The sequence below is a fragment of the Haliaeetus leucocephalus genome, unplaced genomic scaffold (genome assembly GCF_000737465.1).
Source record: "Haliaeetus leucocephalus isolate CR32 unplaced genomic scaffold, Haliaeetus_leucocephalus-4.0 Scaffold536, whole genome shotgun sequence".
Lineage (NCBI taxonomy): Eukaryota > Metazoa > Chordata > Aves > Accipitriformes > Accipitridae > Haliaeetus > Haliaeetus leucocephalus.
In genome coordinates this window covers 7,542,379-7,562,684 of record NW_010972972.1, presented here as the reverse complement: position 1 = coordinate 7,562,684, position 20,306 = coordinate 7,542,379, and the positions used below count along the sequence as shown (strand labels likewise).

The window sequence follows — 20,306 nt, the reverse complement described above, 5'->3', positions numbered from 1 at the left end:
AGAAAATACAGCAGCCAGATGCCTTGCTCTTGATGGAGACAGGGTGAGGTCCTCCCCCCGGGAGTCAGCCACTGAGAAGGCAAAACTGGGTTTTGCTAGCAGAATTACTGAATTGGGGAGGGGGTTCACTGGAGAAGCACAGCTTCATGCTGTGCAGGCAACGGTGCAGAATAGGGCATTTATCGGGACAGGGAGACGCTGTCCTTGCCCCTTTGGCTGGTGGCCATCCACACCTGCCTCACACTGATGCTCAAGGTCCATTTTTTTTATCACCAAGGTCCGCTCAGGAGCAAAATTCACCCCCAGTGGGATGGTCTGCTGGGTGCACAGGGAGCAGCGAGCCCCTCGCAAGGCTCTCCATTCCCTCTCCAGCCTCTGCCGGTGGTTTCTGATGCTGCTTTGTCACCATGAGAGGATCGATCCTGTGGGCTGGAGACCTGCAGCAGGTGACTTGAGGTGGTGGGTGCAAGGTATTTTCACACACCTTGCTTGTGTGCACATGAGAGTGCAAAGCACTGGAGAGCAGCCGTGCTGCTGCTCTGGCTTCACTTTGGAAAAAAATCTCTAGAAAAGAATGGGGTAAATCAAGCCTTGGAGGAGCTGGGGGGCAGTTCATTTACCCCCAGCTCTGCTCTGGGCTCCTCTGCCCTTCATCACACAGGAAACCAATCCTGGGTGGTACTTCTGAGAGCAGCTTTGGAGCAGGCCCCACAGTAATAGTGGTTAGCACCAAACACAGCCCAGCTGGAAAACCAGCACCCAAACTGGGGAAGGGCTTGGGGTATCTGAATCCCAGCACCTGCTTTGGAAATCCCAGTTACTGATGGGAGCACGGTCCGGAGGGAGCCCACGTACCGCTGGGCATCCCCCTGCCCAATGCTCGCAGGCTGGCAGCACAACCGGGTGTCCAGGGCTGTGCCTCAGTTTCCCCTCTCACCCCATCCTGTGGCCTCCGCACGCCGCGGGGTTTCACCGACACTAGAGGGAGCAGGAACCCTCCCACGGCAGTGGGATGCCCGCTGGGGCCCCCTGACAGCAGGTTTGTGCCCTTCGAAATTGCACCCGCAGGGGGGACCCGGGGGGAACAAGCTGTGTCTGCCCCAGCCACTCTTGCAGTATGGCTTGGCCAGCCTTGCTTTTCTTTCCCCTTCCCTTCCTTAAACCCGTGCCTCAGTTTCCCCTCCTGGAAAAGAGGGTTTGCTTTCATTTGCATCAGCCTGAAGGTCTGTCGGTCCTCTTCCCAGCACTGCGTGTGTGAATCGGCACAGAGGCTGCCCCAAGGAGTGCCAAGCACGAAGGAAAAGGCGCTTCCCAGGGCAGTGACGGGGTCTTCATACCCTGACTGTGTGCCTGTTAGGAAGGGGCTCGTGCAAAACACCAGCTCCTGTGATGACAGGAGATCCCAGGTGAATTTTGTGCCTTATGATACATAGGAGCTCAGTCTGGACAGCTTAATGCTCCCAAACACAAAGGTTTTGTGCAATGCATCACCCTAAACCACATTTACCCAAAAGCTCCTCAATCCCAGTGAAAGAGGCCAGCTTTACAGCACATGCAAGAGTTCGCCCCGAGCACAGCAGGCTCAGTGCCCACCCGCACGGCGTCATGCTCAGCACAGTCGGAGGGCATTACACAAACACCAACCAGGCCTGGCATCCATTCCCAGCCGGAATGCCATCGAAAGCCTGGCTAAGGAAGATTGTATCTTGCTGTACCCCTGGTGTAGGAGCAGGGTGTGGGACAGCAAACGACCCCCTTTCCTGAGGGGGATGCTGCCCTGCCATCAGCATTTCGTGACACTTTGGGTGCAGCTGCCCTGCTCGGTGCCTCAGTTTCCCCACAAGGAGCTCTGCCTGCTGGCCAGTGCTGGGGGAAGCAGGAGAGCTGTCTGACCTGAGAGCCTTTCTCTGGTGGGGGAGGGGGGAGAGCAAGGCGGTGTGTTTCCCTCTCCTGTGGAAATAGGAAAGGTTTCCAAAGCAGCCAGCACATTTCACTCCTCCCTGCCAACACACAGGCTTGCAACAAGACAAGAGGGGAGGATGGAGAAGAGGGGCTGGTTGTTAGGACATGTCCTACCGTCCCTTGGGAATAGGAGTCAGCTAAGCCTGCCATGAGCTCTGCCCCAGAGATGGAGGGCAGTCACAAACCCCACGCTGCCGCAGGGGTGAGCAGCCTGCGCTTCTCCAAGTAATCCAGGGCTGCCCTCTCTCTCCTGGTACTGCTAAGAAAAATAAATAAATAAATAAACTAAGTATTTTTCAGCTGGCTGCCACTCTGCCTCAGCAGAAATATTTTCTGCCGTGTCAGAACTCTGACACAGCATAAAGTGGAAGGCTTGCTCCTCAGCCAAGGGCTGCCTTATCTCTGCACAGCCGGGCTCCTGTTTGTGCCGTCTGAGTTATCGCCCCACCGCAGCCCCGTGCTGCAGCCGGGCTGGGAGAGGCTGCCGTGACTCAGCACCCTGCTGTGGGTGCTCAGGGCCAGTGCGAACTCATTGCACTCAATTTATGATGGGAGAGCCTGCCACAGCAATACAGCAGAAATAGCTAAAACATCCCACTGCAGAAAACGGGCTTGAGTCCTGGGCACGGGAATGACAGCCCTGTCTGGCTCTGCCAGGCAGGCGATGCTGGTTTCAGAGCTGTCTTTCTGCCTGGATGTCTGAAGAGGACCCTCAAAATAAAGTGTCCCTCTGGACTGGGGTGAAACAGGGTCTGTGGGGCGTTCCCTGACCTCCATCCTCAGCTTAGCCCCACAGAGAGGCTGTTATTTGGGACTCCTTAGGAGAAAGGGGATCTGCCTAGTGCACAATGCTGGGATGATGGCTTGGTGCTGTGGAGAGCTGAGCAAAATTAGTAACAACCTTCAGGCCAGTCCCTGATTCACCCACAAGTCCTGGGACCACAGAGGTGCTGGGATGAGCTGCTGAACACCAGGGCCTCTGGCAGGGCAGCTGGAGAGAGGCTCTGCCAAGGGCTGCCCCAAGCACGGGGTTTTGGTGCATCACTCAGGGCAGGCGGCTGGTCTCCCACATGAGGGGTACACAGTATAGGCAGCCCTCAAACGGCCACTCAGGTGCCGTCCCATTTTCAGAGCCATTTTTGCTACGTAAGTAGTGGGTGCCAAGCTAGAGTGAGGTCTCCCTTTCTGCCTTCCTAAAACCAAGTCCCAACACAGGAACAGGTCTGGCTCTGTCCATTGCCAGCATTAACTACTTGAAAGGCATCAGGGGAATGTAACCCATACAGAAAATGTGTTCCTGATCCAGCTGGTCCTATGCCACAAACAGGAGGAGAAAAGTCCTTGTCTGAGCTCAGCAATGCACTTCTTGGTCCCATAGGAGCCCTCCTTGCTTGCTCACAGGGACATTTTTCATTAGCAAGTGCCGTGGGACTGTGAGATCTAGGACAGAGCTCTCATGGTTCCCATCTACTGGTGGGGGCTTTTTTCGGGGGGTGGGGGGGTGGGGGGTGTCTGTGATTAAGGGAGCCAAGGAGGCAGCTGGTGCCTGCTCTTGAGATTTGGTGCCACGTGTGCCTTGAGAACACTGCAAAAGCCCCAAGATTTTCAGAGGCAGAGGTTTCACGCCTCTTCTCTAAGGTCCTGAGGATGGTCTCCAACCTGCCTGGCATGTCTGGGCTCCCTCCCACAGGGATTTCCTGCCCCAGCCTGTCCCACAGCAGGTGAGCCCAGACCCTCTGTGCTCTGTGGGCTGATCCTGACCATCTGTGCCAGCACCTATCCAGCTCTTCGGCTCTTCCCTTCCTGGGCCTGTAAAGCATCCAGGGTCCAGCCCTGCGCAATTGGTCTTTCTGGCCACTTTCTGCTCTCCTGAACTGACAACTGTGAGTTTAAGCCCTGCATCAGCAGAGCTGCATTTGCAGCTGACTTGTCAGAGTGCAGAGACACCGGGACAGCCCCCAACTCCAGACACTCTTTCTGCCTACAGAGCCACAGGGATAATGCAAACCACCAAGGATCAGGACTTTGGGATTAGCCACAGTTCAACTGAATTAGCAGCAAGACATAGCAGAGCAGTTGCACTGCAGGATTTTAGTGTGTGACCACAGGGACACGGTGTCACAGGCAGGGCTGCATCAATGCCTGAGGGCTTTTTGCTGTGTAGGTTTCCTAACCAGGGCACTATAATTCATGGCACTGTGTTATCCCGTGTTATTAAAATCACTTATTTCATCTGCTTGGGCAGGAGAGCCCAGAAGGGACCTTTTCTGTGGGTCTGATTTTCCATCCCTTCCTCTCTCCTCTGCTCACCTCCTCCTCTGGCATTGCCCAGGGGCCCTGGGGGACACACATTTAGGGATGCCCGCATCGCTAGAGGAGCAGAAGGGGAGGGCTCAATGACTGAGAGTCGGTTCCCATCCTCCTGATCAGCTCTGTTGGTACACACTTTGCTCTGGCATGAACCAGAGTGCCTCTGGGCACTAGGCATTGATGAAGGAGATCCTGAAATCCTGTCCTGTAACACCTCTCACCTGCCCTAAGAGAAAAAATGATAAGAAAACTGAATTTACCCCATAGATAGCAGGGCTGCACAGTGGCGTGACTAGCAAACGGCAGCAGCCGATGTGTGGAGAAGGCATGCCTGTACAGCTAGCTGTCCATACACCAGCATGCAGCAGAACCGGACCCCAGCCCCACTAATAATGCAGCCCGTTTCTGCTAAATCCAGGGGCAGAAAACAGGCTGTCACATCTTGAGCACAACCGGGCGCTGGCTTTTATCTCGGGTTGCAGTGAGGGTGGCGAAGAGCTATCTGGTGCAGGGCTTGCAGGGTGTGGGCGGCAGTGGGCTGCCCGCAGGTGATAGAGGGGGAGCTGGGCATGGCCAGGGAGGTGGGGTCCCAACCAGCCTCTGTCAGGCTGATAGCTGGGTGTCATGCTACATTGCTGCGGCCGGGGATGCTACACCAGCCCAAGCATGGCAAAGCAAGGCAGAGCAGGGAGAAGTGGTGCTGCAATGGTGCAGCACGGTCCAGCAGCGAAGCTTGCGATGGAGACTCATCACATCCCTGGTCACAGCTGGAAAGCCCCAGCTGGGTCCCTCACCCCCTGCCCCATTGCTCTTCCCCTCTGCACCCTGGGAAGTGCTGCACCCACCATGTCCCTCACTCCAGCTGTCCCACGCGGGTGTCCCCTCCAGCCCAGAGCTCGCGTGGGCTCATTTTGCAGCCCAGGGCAGAGGCTCTGGTAGGAAGTCACAGGTTGGACCCTCTTGCCAGGAGCCCGTGTCCCTCTTGTGCTGAGCAGATGAAAACCCCAGCGAGAGTGAGGGGTAAGAGCAAACCACCAGCTCGGTTATAGACAGGAAAAACACTGTCTTAAATGAGACTGTCTTGGAGACAGCTCGTCATGAATAAAAAAGTTGCTTTTGCCATAGTTATTTTGTTGAGGGATAACTCAGAAGCTGTTTAATTAAATTTTTAGCTTTTCCCTGAATATCCTGGCTCATACGCCTGACCTTGTGCCCCTCATCCCTTCACTTCGCTCAGCTCTGAAGCCCCCATAGCCTATGACACTAGACTGGCTTTAGGGCTGGGTATGTCCTGGTGGATCCCTTTACAGGGATATAGGGACAGGGATGTATGAACAGGGACAGGTCACATCTCCTACTGCGCCCTGGAGGTCCTCTGTGCATTTCTGTTGCAACCAGCTCCCAACCTCCAGACAGTGTCACCTGAGACCCAAATTTCAGACCCAGGAGATTTCCTACAAAATTGAAGCAATACAGTAAAAGGCCCTAACACAAATAAAACACTGAGGCCCCTGCTTGCATGCTAAGTCAGTCATTATGTGGCATGAAATTCAGGCCAGAGCAGTCAGACCAAGGGATGCTCCACACCTCTTGGAGTCAGGCCTAAAGGGTACAAAGGGTTAAACCTGGGTCCTGAAATTAGCCATCCATGTTAGGGGCAGAGAGGCATTTATTTAACCTGCAGTTATATTTTCCCTTAGTTTATTGTTATGGCACAGAAACATTTTGAAATGTCTTTGTGTTGAAAGCAGAGTGCCTCGGGCGATGAGCCACAGCTAAATTAGATAAACTCTCCTTGTAATGACATCAAGCTCTCTGCCTGCTTGCTGTAAAACTCCAGTCTGCTCCAAACCTCCACCACAGTCGCCTGTACCTCTTCTGTTCGTGGTCTTTCCTATTCTTCCTTGCCCTCCTAAGGAAAAAATTGCATTTTCAGAAATTTTGCTTGGCTTTCCTGTTCAGGCTAGTGACCAAACAGTCCCAGCCAGGGAAAGTTGTATAAATTATGGTGATTCAGACCAGCCTGCTGCTGCTCTGCATTGCTCTGAATTTGTCATTGACCACGTCCTGAGCAGGTTCAGAGCAGCTGCTCTGCCAGTTTTCTTATGGCCTGTGAGCATTTGCTAAGGCTTTGCTCTGGTCTCAAATTTGGGGTTCACCTGGACAGTAGCCTGAAGTCCCCTTTTGCCCCAAGCACCATTTCTGGAACAACCCTTTACAAGGTATCTGCATTAGCAGTGTGGTGGTGGGAAGTTTGCTCTGGCCTTCAAGTTAAATCAAGGCACCAGTGCTAGACTAGACAGAGCCAAAAGGACCAGTGGGGTAGGAGAAGGCTGAAGGTCACATATGAATTTACAGCCCAGAGTGGCTGTAAAAGGTCATTGCTATTATGGAGACTCCACATCCAGAGGCATACAAGTCTCTGATGTGACCCTAACCCAATTAGCTGGCTGATTCACCTGCTATTATTCCTTCTCTATGAGTGCCCATCCTATGGCATTTAAAGAGTTTAAAGAATTACTGTGGATATAAAGAAGCCATTAAAAGGAATCAATACAGAAAAGCAGCACCAAACGAGCTGGAATAACTTCAGCCTCTCTTCTTCCTCTCTTTCCTCTGCCTTCCCCCTTCCCCTCGGCTCTTTGTGACCATCGTTAACCATCCCATGAGGAAGCGGTCCTGCCTCTGCAACTGCACCAGCAAAACCAGACCCTGAATGGGTCAAAGCATGGGACCAGAACCTGAGGTTTCCCACTGCAAGCCACATCTCTGCCTGCTTTTCTGCAGAGTCCAGAAAAACAGCATTTATTAACCACAGATTCTTGTTAATAGTAATACTGCAGTTAATACTGTCTTCTAAGCCTCTGTGTTTGATGTTGTCCTGCTTGTCCCAGCGTCACACTCCTCCTGCTCTCTGTCACCCCTCCCCAAGCTTTTTCAGGCTGCTGGTTCAAATGTAGAAGAAAAGCATCATTATCTTTTCTTTTGTAAAGTTCAGCTTTGCAGAGCTGAAAATGAGACTCCTATTGCAGATGAGGCAAATGCATTGCTAATAATAGACCCAGATGTAGCTTGGGTTTTATTTTCAATGTGGGTCTGCCAGGAAACGCACACTACAGGATGACAGAAGTAATAAATGAAAGGCCATGCTAGGTCATTTATTGTCATCCCCCAGCTGAGCGTACAGCTGTTTTGGTAAGCTCCGTGCTCAGTTGTATGGGCTGGCTGATTCACATGATGGGAATATCTGCCTCTGAATTTAGGGTTGCACATATTTGATTTCACTCTTTGAGTCCTGTCTTATTGAAAATTGACAACTTCTGAAGTCTTCTGATCTCCTTAAGAACAGAGGGCGTGTGACTGTGCGTCTGCTCTTTAGGTGAGGAACTAAAGCAAGCGCTGGCCACCTGCATGATACATTTATCTGCACTGAGCAGCCTCTGCTTCACATTGTGTTATCAGACTGCTCCGGTGGCTCACTTGCTGCTGAAAGGGGCCTGTGGGCCTTGCCTGGGATTCAGAAATTTAAAAAAATGAATAATGCCTCCTAGGATCCTGCAGCAAGGAGCTGAAACGTGAGTACAGATGTGAACCACCCCAACTGGATCATAGTGATGGGCTTGTGCCACTGCTCAGTGTGGCTTCGATGAGATCAATGGACCAGTATCGATCTGTAACTGGAATGGCTCAGAGGTCTGGATGAAGCCTCCTAGACTGCCTACAGACAGACCCAAAGTCCCCGGTCTTGTCAGGATGCCCTTACACCTCATGCATCCTGGCTTTGCCTTTCTGAGCACAGGAGCACAGCTTCACCTGAAGGCTGAAAAACAGGAAAACACCAGTGTAGTTCAACAGGAAAGTGACACCCAGAGCCAAAAAAAAGCCTTTGGTCAGACCTTGAACTGGTAGAAATGGATGTTGCTGGTCTGGTTGTAACATGGCAGGTCCTGCTATCCTTGTGCAAGGCATTTAATTTCTCATCAGGGAGAGGCCAGTGAAGTGCTTGCCTTGTTAAAAGAGCAGAGGAGCCTGGCCCCAGTCACAGCCTGTCCCGGCACTGGCATCCCACACAGGTATTCCTCGAAACCTGGAGCACGAGGAGGTGATCTCTGTTTCATTAACACCAAGCATGGGCGAATATCTGTGGGTGTCCAGCACACGGTTCAGGTGTGGAGGAACTGGACTGACAGGCTGATGTTTTCCACACTTTCGCCTGATGAAAGGTGCCTGCTTGGGAAAACAGGCAGGGACTTCTCTGCTGGTCTGTGTGTCCAGAGCTGCAGAGCTGCGGACAAGGGCAACAGCACTCAACATCCCCAAGAGTGTGCTCCCATGCAGAAGGGTCTGTGAAGTGCCTAAGCTCCTAAGTCAGGTCATCTCTCCCCTCAGAGAAATATCCCTCAAGTTTAGAGAGCCTGTAAATCCTGCAGAGGACTAAAAGGTTGGGTGCCGCTGGCATGAAGCCACTGTTGTAAAGCACCTTGCACATGGGTCAGTGCCTGCTGCAGGCTGCAGGGCACTGGGTGGCATGGGCATGGGCACTCCTGTGGTGAGCAGGCAGTCACGGGAGGAAGGAGAGGGAGATATTGTGTCCTGAGCCTGCCTGTTAAGCAAGTCACGGGGCTTTTTCCTCGAAGACCACACCTCACAGCAGACTGACCACTCCATGGACAGACCGACCCACCGCTGGTGGGGACCCCCACCCTGGCCCCAGCCAATGACCCCACAGTGCAGGACGGGGAGGAGCTGCCGGCAGCGGATAAAAGCCTCCGCGGGGTCCGCAGCTCAGCTACGGGGTCTGTGTCCTCCTGCAGCTCTGAGCAAAGCCGCCTGCCACCATGGTGCACTGGTCAGCCGAAGAGAAGCAGCTCATCACCAGCATCTGGAGCAAGATCAATGTGGAGGAATGCGGTGCCGAGGCCCTGGCCAGGTAGGTCCAGCTCCCGGGCGTCTGCTCAGCTGCACCCTGGGTAGAGAAACTGTGGCAATTGCATTGGGGAGCATTAACGTCTCTGTGTCTGCTTGTGTCCCCCCTCCATCTCTCCTCAGGCTGCTGATTGTCTACCCCTGGACCCAGAGGTTCTTTGATAACTTTGGGAACCTCTCCAGCCCCACTGCGATCATTGGCAACCCCAAGGTCCGCGCCCATGGGAAGAAAGTGCTCACCTCCTTCGGGGAAGCCATCAAGAACCTGGAAAACCTCAAGGTGACCTATGCCAAGCTGTCCGAGCTGCACTGTGAGAAGCTGCACGTGGACCCCGAGAACTTCAGGGTGAGCTGTGCTTGGGGCTTGACCACCTCTCCCTCCATCCTGCAGAGTATCTCAGTGCCTGGAGGGTTTCAAACAAGCACAAATAACACATATTTTAGTTACTAAACAGAAAGGGGCTGGCTTGGATGGAAATTGGGGGAGAGGCGAAGGTTGGGCATTTGATAATGCCAGGGAAATGCCAGGCTCCAGGCTGTGAGGGGTCTGGGGACAAATATAGGGAGTTGCCCTGAAAGCCTGGAGGCTCATGCCAGCATGCCTTGAGAAAAGCAGGAGGAAGATGCTGGGAAGCCAAGTGGGGCTGAGGGTGGAGAGCATGGAGGGAAGTTCTGCTGTGTCGGTGCCATGGGCAGCTCTCCCTGGCACCTCCTGGCCCCAAGGATGGGGACCACTTTGTCTCCCCTTTTTCCAATGCTGGCAGACAAGGGAGGAGAGTGAAAAGCAAGTGTGGGATGGTCAGGGGCTGGACACTGATGGGAAGAGATGCAGACTGGGATTAGAGACAGAGAAGACAGGTCCGAGCATGGGGACAAGGTCAGCGGATGAGGGGGAGGAGCAGGAGGGGAATGAAGCAAAAGAGATCAGGGTGCAGGGAGGTGAGAAGTCATTATGGGTGAAGAGAGGGAGCAGTTCAGGCTGGAAGTGATTGAGTGGGCTGGATGTGGCTGATGGCCTCTGTTTCCGTCTTTGTTTAAGCCTGACTTAACCATAAGCCTGGTGATGTAGCAGGTAGACCTCACACTCACCCTAACTCTCTGCTCAAGTAGGCATTGAGTTTCACAACAGAAAAAAATATAAAAAAGGACAGAAAGTGTCTGGAAATAAAGTCTAGAGGCAGGAAAAAGCAGGTGTGAGAAGAAGAAGAGGCAGAGTAGGTGGATACTGGTGCATATGGTCAGCATAGGACTATTTTCCTGCACAGAGAATTCAGCTAAAAGAGCCTCCCTGGGTTGCAGCCTCCAGGACCCACCAGAGAGCTGGGGTCCCTCTAGCACCTGGGTCCTGTGTAGGGTGAAAGGGTGCTCAGCACCGTGCTGACCTGATTTCCTTCCTTCTCCTCTCCAGCTCCTGGGAGACATCCTCATCATCGTGCTGGCCGCACACTTCACCAAGGACTTCACCCCTGCCTGCCAGGCCACTTGGCAGAAGCTGGTCGGCGTGGTGGCCCATGCTCTAGCCTACAAGTACCATTAAACCCTCTGGAGGCAGATGTGTCTGTAACAGTCAATAAAACCCCCACATTTTCTGGACTACGTGGTGTGCTCCTGTGTCTCTGCGGCTGCCTGTGGGGTGGGAAGGAGGGAGCAAGGGGCATGAAAGGGGGAAGATGGGCTCCGGACTGCTGGGAGCATCATGCTCCAGAAAAGCAGGCAGGCCGGCCAAAGGGGAGGCTACTTTTCCTGGCTCCCTCCGAAAGGCATCAGTCTGCTCACTACTGCCCTTTCCTGCCTGCCCCGTGGGGCTGGTCCTGGACCTCCACGCACAAAGTGATGCTGGGGTGCCCCTTGCATTCGGAGCTCTGGTGGGACATCTGGGGATACTGGCCTCTAAACCAGCGATGGGCATGCCCCAGCCCACCTAGTACCTCTGAGCTTGCTGAAATCACCAGGGAGGGGGGGATTTCTGACCTATTCTGTGCAGCAGGCCAAGCTGCAGGGCAAGCAAGGGCCCCTCTGGCCCTAAACCTCTCAACCTGTGATGCATGCAAGGACATAAATTTGTAGAGATTCACTGAAGCCAGCTTAGATTAGATAGAAATTTGGCCCTTCATATTTTAGTGCTGATGTATTTTTAAGTTGATCAAAAGCATTTTCTGAATCAGCAATGAAAATGCTCTTACTATTACTATTGTGCATTTTATTCAGAATACAATATCTAAAAGAAAATGCGTATGATCCCCAGAGGAGGGGATGAGGGCAGCTTTTAAACAGGACCAACCAGAGCTTTTTCTTATTCAGATTGGCTTAATAGAAGAATGTATTTTCATTGGAATGGAAGGTTTCTGTGTAAGCACATCAGTTTCAGCAATGCTTTTCCAGGAATAACTTAAAATGCAAGGAGGACAGACATGTCAGTGTCTCAGAATGATGAAATCCTTGATTTGCTTGATTTAGTAATAAATTTTCTGCCTTTCTCCTGATAAAGCAGGGATTTGCACTTATGACCCCTCTATCCTACACAGACAGCCTGCCTGACAGGCAAGGGATCCAGCCCTGCTGGCAGTGCCGAGAACATCCTGGGCTGGGGGAAAAGAAAGACAAAAAAACTCCAGAAACCAGTCCAGCTTTCCTGCAGCACGTCATTTTCCTTTCAGTCAGCCAATGGGCATTTCAGCATGATTTCAGGAGGTAAGACCGTTCTCAGCACCTCATTCCTGTTAGCACAAAAGTACAGTTCAGAACCTTGGAAGTTGTCACCAAACAGAAAAGGCCTCCTGCACTTGAGGCACAGGCAGACATAACATTAACAAAATGACTGTGGGTGCATCCAGCAGCACACACTGTGTCTGTTCAGGTGGTTATACCTCTAGGTCCCAAACCAGCAAACGCTTGCCTGAACCTCAGCAATATGTTTTTGCCCCAGTGTCTGTGAATGTCCTAATCATTCTGTTCCTCCTCTCCCACCCTGTGCCATGGGCACATCCCAGTGGTGATGTGGAGCACGTTCTGCTTCCTGACCGTGCACTATGGCCAGCACCTGGATGGTCCTGTCGGCCTTAATCTGCAATTGGAGGTATAGGCAAGGGGCAGGATGCGGTGCTGGTGTTGCAGAGCCAGTGTGCCAGGCTTTCCAAGTGAGAGTTGCCCCGCTCTTGTGTGAAGCCAGAGCAAAGTTATGACCGCCAACAGCCCATCTGACCCCAAAGGCGGGTTAGAGGCAAGCCCTGGATGCAGGCTAGATGAACACCACGGCAAGCCTGGTGTTGAAATGACACTGCCTAGTCCTAGCAGTGTTGCACAGGTAGCTCTAGCAGCTCTTCACAGAAGGAGCGGTGTCAGTAGTGCCTCCTCCCTTTGCAGGCGGGGAATGGAGCAGCACAAGGGAAGTGGCTCGACCGAAGCACCTCCAGCAGCTGGTGGGAAAGCAGGAATTAAATGTGCTTTTCCAGGCCATCACACTGTGCAGACTGTCCTCTTTGGGGAGGAGAGCCCAGCCTCACCAGCACAGTGACAGGGAGCAAAAGCAGTGCTGGGGTTTTGCCGTGAGATAAAATGGCCATTGCAGCATTTCTGCAGCAGCGGTGCGGAGTGATGGCTGGGATGCTCGGGCAGGGCTGGGAGCCATGAAGTGCCCAGAGGACAGTGAGCCATCAGCTTGGTCCTTAGCAGTTGGCTCGCGTTCAGGACCTGACTTCTGCCTTACCCTCTGTTACGCCATTTCAGTGAGACCCAGGTGCTCGCTGTGAGCCCCAGGATTTCTGCATGGTGCAAACAGCCTTTTGGAGCCCAGAGTCCCTTTGAAGCGGTTCCAGCCCTCCATAGCCTGACCAAGGCAGGGCTGGCTGACGCACATTCCCATTTTGCTGTCTGCTGCTTCCACTACAGGGGGGAATGAGTGAGCTCCTGTCCTCAGCTGGGATACCACGAGATGCTGGCACAGAGTGGGATGAGCCTGGACAGGGCTCTTCAGCTGGGAAAGGAAGATCACAGCAAATAAAGCAGGAACAAAGACACCCTTGAGACCTACTGGCTTTTAAGACACAAAAAATGGCATGTTTTGGAGGAGGCAGAAGAGGCTGGCCTGGATCCAGAGCAGCAGAGGCTGGGTACAGCTGCCACTCCTGCTGATAAGGGCTCTGGTAAAGCTTGGCATGGGACACTGCCTGCTGCAATCAGAGTGACCAATAAATTCTGCTTGTTTCAGAAAGGCTGTCACTGTAGCTGCCTTTTGCCATCATTGGGATGGTTTATCTATAAAAAAGAAGGTTGCCATCCATGGAAGTGGGCATGGCCCAGTGTGGGACCAAGAGATGAAGAACGACTTAGGAGATCTTCCACCCACACCAAAGGGAAGAGCTGGCTGGAAGGATGCTTGAGGGAAGAGTCCTGAGCATAGTGAAATCCATGCCAGGCAGTCAGCAAAAGGGCCCCTAGTTTTCCTTCTGGGGATAAGCATGCTGCAAGGTATTGCTGTAGGTACACTAGGGGAAAGGAGATCTCCTTTTGAATCTGCAAACTGGAAAAAAGCTACAGAAACTGCCTCTATTTGGCCCATCATGATGAACATTTCCCCTCCCACCCTGTGCCCCCAAACAGCCCCTCAACAGACAACCCCTGTGCTGGGAGCTCTGAGCATCCAAAAATTGCCAGCCAGGCCTCTGCCCCCAAGCCACAGAGCAGGTGATTTTAAAATGTACTTAAAATGAACTCTTCCTTATAAAAATGGATGAGGTAGATGGATTCCCTGGAGAAGCCCCAAGCAGAGCACAGGGCTGGGACTGTCTGGCATGTCGTGCCTTTGCTTTTTGCCAAGTGCTTCTCTGCTGTCTCCCAGCGTACAGGGCTGCATACAGCGAATGCTCGTGGCGTCCTGGCCGAGCTCACCCTGCCATCCCTGCAGGCACCTTCAGGGCTGTGTCTGCTTGACTGTGAGCTCATGCCTCTGATGGTGTTACGGACTGCTGCCTGACTGTTGTAAACAGCCTCTGGGCCTGCCCAACATAGCAGGTTTCCTTAAAATGTCTTTGTGGCTGACTAATCTTAAAACTAAAAAGCCCCTGGAAGTCTTTCACAGGGAGTTTAATCTCATGCTTTTTCCTCCTGTCAGCTGATAACTGGCCTGTGGCACTAATGCAATTGCTGGAGATGATGTGAAAAGCACTTTGAAGGAATCACTTGCCAGGACAGGATGATGTTCTCTGATCGGGAGATGCTGCTGCCCACAGCAGTGAGCGAGGAGGAGCTGTGTAGGCTGGGGAGGGACAGAGCTGAAGGAGAAGGAACGAAAGATAAGGCGAAGCTCAGCAAGCCCCAGGAGTTGTTCATCCTTTGTTTCTTCTTTTGGTTTAGCATCTCACCTCACACCTGGGATGGGCATTTGAAACTGCCCTTGTGGGATGGTGCATCTGGAGGCTGTGGCCACAGAGCAATTTACTGATGTTACAGCCTCCTCATTTCTTATGTCCATATTAACTGAGAGGGCATGTGCATGAACCAATTTGTACATAGCAGAACTAGAGTTGCAATTAGAGAATTTAGTTTAAAGTCAGGTCACCAATTACAGCTGAAGGCAGAGCTCAGTACCTGACTGTATCGCAGGCTTCTTGCGTGATTTTAAGTGCATCAATGCATCCTACAGTGCATCAGGACCCTGTTTGCAAAATTATACTAGTAAGAATACTTTTATTCTTTGACAGCCTCCCCTGTTAGTAGGAAACACCTTGGACCGAGATGCCCTGTCAAGTAGGAGGGTGGAAAACAGTCACCACTTTCAAAGATATAGTAACTGCAGGGAGTAATGGTATTGACCAGAGCTAAGGCTGGAAGAACTTATTGACAGTTTTATTTGGAGCACACAGATAAGAGACAAGATAGTGCTCTTCAGATTTGTAGACATGGTTGCCAAGAAGAACACAAGAGGACAGACCTCATTCTGCACGCAGTGAGAGATCATCCCTGCAAGGCTGTTTCTTAGGGCTGAATTATTTTATGTGAAGAAGCAATCTGATCAAGACAGCTCTACCAACAGTAGAAATGCTGCTTTGCCAGGACAGCTTATTTCTTTTGGGGTATGAGGTATGCTGTATATCAAAAGAACTCTTTTTTCTAGTATAAGCAGTATCTGCACTCAAGAATTTGTCAGTGGTAGTGCCTGATACAGCAAAACCATCAACCTTTTGCCATGCAGACAAGGTTTTATTGCGTATTTCTGCTAGCAGTCTGAAAAAATAAGCATGGTTGCCTGTTTGGTTCTGCCTTTTATTTGGTGTACACCCCACTTCTGATTTGGCCAGGCTCAGAACTGTGCCCCAAAGCCACCCAGTTATTAGACTAAGAGACAGTCATCAGCCCCATACAGGAACAAGGCATTCAAAATCTAAAATAAAGTGCTGTGTTGTCCTCTTCTTGGAGGGCCAGCAGATAAAATTAACATTGGATGGGTTTTGCACAGTACAGCCTGGTCCTAGATTCCAACTGGCATCAGGTGGGACTGTCCACTTGGGTGACATGTCTGGCTTGTACTCCTCACAGGACTAAGGCTAGGAATAACACCGTGCTCTTGAGACCCATAACTCTGAGTTGTGACTTCGAGGTGGATCCACTTTCCCTGATGATAGGGAATTGCACTAGAGATGGGAAACAGGAGAGCTTAGGCTCAGAACAGCATGGACAACAATGATGGACAATGATGATAGACAACTCTGAAGCTCTTTGCTAGGACAGACAAGAAAGGAGGCTCTTGCATTTAAAGCATGGGCCCTAGATTTGGGAAAGATCATTCAATCTTTTTTTTCCCAGTAAGCCTCTGGTCCTTCCAGCTGGGGTGGATAATGCCTGGAGCTGTTCAGGATGAATCCAAGGAGTGCAGGGCACTAATGCACCATTAAGAGTCTGAAAACATGGTCAAGCTGGAGACTGCAAACTCTTTGAACGTCACTGCCTGTCTTCTTGGGTCTGCAGCGCGTGTTCAGGCCCCAGCCTCCGGCAACCTCTGCAATGCTGGAAACCCACAGCTGGGGAGAAGCTGTGCAGGCAGCTCCACCTGCGCTTGCAGCTGCAAATACAAGTGCATGGGTATGAGGTGATGCTTGTCCACTCAAAGGCAGAGGGGGGAAAGGGCCTCTTTTCCCCTTGGACAGGATCCAAAATTGCTATCTTTCCTTGTGCAGCCCAGCTCCCTCCCCAAACCCAACCAATAGCTACGTGAACTGAGATTAGGACAAGCCGTTACTAGTGTATAAAAATCCCTGGGGCAGACTTCGGCTCCACTTCCTCATCATTGTTCAGGGAAGCCCCAGGCAAACCCTCTTGCTCGACACCATGGTGCACTGGACAGCCGAAGAGAAGCAGCTCATCACCGGCCTCTGGGGCAAGGTCAATGTGGCCGACTGCGGTGCTGAGGCCCTGGCCAGGTAGGTCCAGCTCCCGGGCGTCTGCTCAGCTGCACCCTGGGTAGAGAAACCGTGGTAATTGCATTGGGGATCATTAACATCTCTGTGTCTGCTTGTGTCCCCCCTCCATCTCTCCTCAGGCTGCTGATCGTCTACCCCTGGACCCAGAGGTTCTTTGCTTCCTTCGGGAACCTCTCCAGCCCCACTGCCATCCTTGGCAACCCCATGGTCCGCGCCCATGGGAAGAAAGTGCTCACCTCCTTTGGGGAAGCTGTGAAGAACCTGGACAACATCAAGAAAAGTTTTGCTCAGCTGAGCAAACTCCACTGTGACAAGCTGCACGTGGACCCCGAGAACTTCAGGGTGAGCTGTGCTTGGACTCCAGCCTCAGCTGGGCAAAGGTTTCTGTTCTCTGGAGAGGGCTTTAGGGGTCTCTGACAGTCAGTGAGACCTAGAGAGAAACCCTGAGGCTGCCTGAGCCTGGGAGCCTGTGGAGGGCAGCGGTGGTGGAGGGGAAGGGGGAGTGAATAGGCATGTTTGGGGAGAATAGAGACGAGTTGTGGGGCTGGGATCTGTGAGAGGAGAGACCCACGCAGGCGGGATCAATGGGGATGAAGCACAGAGTTGAATATGTGCTGGTAGCAAGCAACATTGGCTTGGAGCAGCCAGAGACCAGAAGGGAAGAAACCGAGACAGGGTTTGGAGCGAAGAGCTAAGCCTGGCTATGATGGAGTGGTTAAGCCAGGAGAGAAAATAAACACAGCCACTTCAGCAGAAGGAGGGGATCTGAGCCAAGAGAAAGCAAGGGTGGGTAAGCATATGAAAGGAAAGGATAAACCCAGTCGAAGCAGAGGGAGGACACTGCACAGCAGGCAAAGGAATGTGTTTGGGGGGTAGAATCCAGCACATCCAGGCATCCTGGTGAGTGCCAGAGATGCAGGCTGTGCAAGGAGCCCGGTCCTCTGCACGGGGCTTTGATAAATCTGTTCCTTGCTTTGCAATGAATTCCCCAATAACTGGTGTCCATGTGTGAACACCTGGGTGGTGTGATGGTGGGGAGGGAGGTGGGGGGCAGCACCGGGCTGACGGCTTCTCCTCCCTCCATTGCCAGCTCCTGGGTGACATCCTCATCATCGTCCTGGCCAGCCACTTCGGCAAGGACTTCACCCCCGCCTGCCAGTCCGCTTGGCAGAAGATGGTCCGTGTGGTGGCCCACGCGCTGGCCCACGAGTACCACTGAGCCTCTCGCAAACTTTTGTGCCTGGAGATGCTCCCAGCTCACAGGGAAACATCCTCTGGTTCTGCTGGTCTTTAATTGCCAAATAAACACCAACTACTTCAGCCATGAAGAGGTGTCTGCCTCTCTGTGGGAATGGGGTGGGGGCCACCCCGGGGTGCTGGGGAACAGGAAGGGGACGCTCACACACATGGGGTAGCATGAGCAACAGTGTTGTCTATGAATTCATGCAAGTGAGACTCATCTAAGCTGGAGAATCCAGGGGAACATTCAAGACAAAAACCAAATGAACACACTACAAAATGCAAACAGAAATACTCCAGTGCTTTTTTGAGGCATCAGGTAACTTCGTTACTGATGCACATTGCATCATTTGGTTTAATGTTTTAAGTCTTTCACAGATTAAGTGGAACAAAACTTTGTACAAAAATGTGCAGTGGGAGAAGTGGCAGTGAGACTAGGTCCATTGTTTGTAACTTCCTTCATGGAAGGAAAAATGCTTTTTTTGTTGTTTTTTTGTCTAAACCATTATAGTTCTCAGATTATTAAAGGCAGAATGTAATAGACCCAACTACCTATTATGGCAAAAAGTATGCTAAGAATGGTAATTTCATGTACAGGAAGGACAAAGCATCTGCTTTCACTGGCCCCTACATCTAACGTTCCACAAGCAAAACGAAATTCCCTGAACAGTCTCCATGCCACTCAGAGGACAGTGGCGCTCACCAGCCTCCTGTCCTCCTTTCAGACTCACAGCATCCCCACAGCACCGAGAGTAGCTCAGGGACACATTTGGGGTTCCTGGGTGTCCTGGTTTCAGCTGGGATAGAGTTAATTGTCTTCCTAGTAGCTGGTACAGTGCTATGTTTTGAGTTCAGTATGCAAGAATGTTGATAACGCTGATGTTTTCAGTTGTTGCTAAGTAGTGTTTAGTCTAAAGTCAAGGATTTTTCAGCTTCTCATGCCCAGCCAGCAAGAAAGCTGGAGGGGCACAAGAAGTTGGGACAGGGCAGAGCCAGGGCAGCTGACCCAAACTGGCCAACAGGGTATTCCATACCGTGTGATGTCATGTCCAGTATATAAATTGCGGGGAGTGGGTGCGGGGGATCACTGCTTGGGGACTGGCTGGGTGTCGGTCGGCGGGGGGTGAGCAATTGCACTGCGCATCATTTCTACATTTCAACCCTTTTATTATTGCTGTTGTCATTTTATTAGTGTTATCATTATCATTATTAGTTTCTTCTTTTCTGTTCTATTAAACTGTTCTTATCTCAACCGACGAGTTTTACTTCTTTTCCCAATTTTCTCCCTCATCCCACTGGGTGGGGTGGGAGTGAGTGAGTGGCTGCGTGGTGCTTAGTTGCTGGCTGGGGTTAAACCACTGGGTGGTGAATTCCTCCAGGTGAATTCCACTGCACTGTTCAGTGTGGAACAGCATCACCTCGTAGGCCTGGCCCCAGGGTCCTTTGGCCAAGCCACCTCCTGAAGTGAGCATCAGCAGAGAACCAGTGCAGCCATTGGAAATGGTGGCAGCCTGCAGCCCGTTGCTCCATGGTCATGCAGACCCCGCTGGACCAGCTGGCGTTGCAGTGCGCTGCCTGGGTCCGGCCCCACGAGCTCCAGCCCCAGCCCCAGCGCCTGCATCCCACCCCACCACCTCCAGCCCGCTCTGCTGGGAGCAGGAGCAGAGGTGCAGTCCCAGGAGACCCAGGTGCCCCTGCCACCCCTTGGGAGGACCACTGCTCCTCTGGCTGCCAAACCGCTCGGTCAGGCACTGCCTCCCGCTGCACATCGGCAAAGACCCCAGTATACCCAGTCTTCCCCACCTCTCCTGGGGCCCCTGCAAGCTAACACCCTGCAGGCAATCGGTGTGCCCTGCGTTGTAACGGTTCCCTTTCAGCCTTGCTTCATCTTTGCTAGCAGGCTCTTTGAGACAGGAGCTCTGACTGCAAGCAACTGCCCGTGGTTTTCTTAGGGTTACCCTGAAGTTAGCACACTGTTAAATAGCTGATAGGAAAGAACAAGGAAAACCCGAAGCCTGACAGGTCCTGCAAGAAGAGGACAAAGAGAAATGGTGCATTCGGAGGGAGGACCCAACAGCCCCAAGTCCGAGTCTTCTGCCTCACAGCCATGCAGCCCACCGCGGTTTGCACCATCCGAGGGGCACCAAGCCTTGCATGCACCTTCCTCTGAGTGCTTATGCGGGACTTGCACGGTGCCGAGCTTGGACTTGGCGTGGAGATAAATGCCACCCTTCAGCAGGGAGTTGCAGAGCTGGAAATCAAAGACGGGGAGGGCAGCCCAGCAGCCCGTCCTGGTGGTGGATCTGGGCATCTTGCCCTGGGGCCCCACCCTGATGCCGCGTCCCCTCCCTTGGGGTGCCAGGGCTCTGGGGGGCCCCCGGGGTCCCAGCCAATGGAGGGGTGCACGGGGAAGAGGAGGGGCCCGGGGTAGCGTATAAAAGTGGGACAGGGAGA

The 20,306-nt window shown here is 52.5% G+C and overlaps 2 protein-coding genes across 4 annotated transcripts; both read left to right on the top strand.

Moving 5' to 3' along the window:
* Positions 1–7,819: 7,819 nt before the first annotated feature.
* Positions 7,820–10,790, top strand: LOC104837519 (hemoglobin subunit rho). 3 transcript variants are annotated; one of them, XM_010576710.1, is made up of 4 exons: positions 7,820–7,847; positions 9,087–9,202; positions 9,322–9,544; positions 10,607–10,790. In XM_010576710.1, the coding sequence occupies exons 2-4, from the start codon at positions 9,111–9,113 to the stop codon at positions 10,733–10,735; spliced, it is 444 nt and encodes a 147-aa protein (XP_010575012.1). In that variant the 5' UTR covers positions 7,820–7,847; positions 9,087–9,110; the 3' UTR covers positions 10,736–10,790. The 3 variants fall into 3 exon arrangements, with proteins under 3 accessions (XP_010575012.1, XP_010575011.1, XP_010575010.1); XM_010576709.1 differs by lacking the exon at positions 7,820–7,847 and having other exon boundaries at positions 8,963–9,202; XM_010576708.1 differs by lacking the exon at positions 7,820–7,847 and having other exon boundaries at positions 9,111–9,544; positions 10,607–10,736.
* A 5,694-nt stretch (positions 10,791–16,484) lies between these two features.
* Positions 16,485–17,941, top strand: LOC104837520 (hemoglobin subunit beta-like). The gene is made up of 3 exons (XM_010576711.1): positions 16,485–16,613; positions 16,733–16,955; positions 17,704–17,941. Exons 1-3 carry the CDS (start codon positions 16,522–16,524, stop codon positions 17,830–17,832), a joined length of 444 nt encoding a protein of 147 aa, XP_010575013.1. The 5' UTR covers positions 16,485–16,521; the 3' UTR covers positions 17,833–17,941.
* Positions 17,942–20,306: the final 2,365 nt, after the last annotated feature.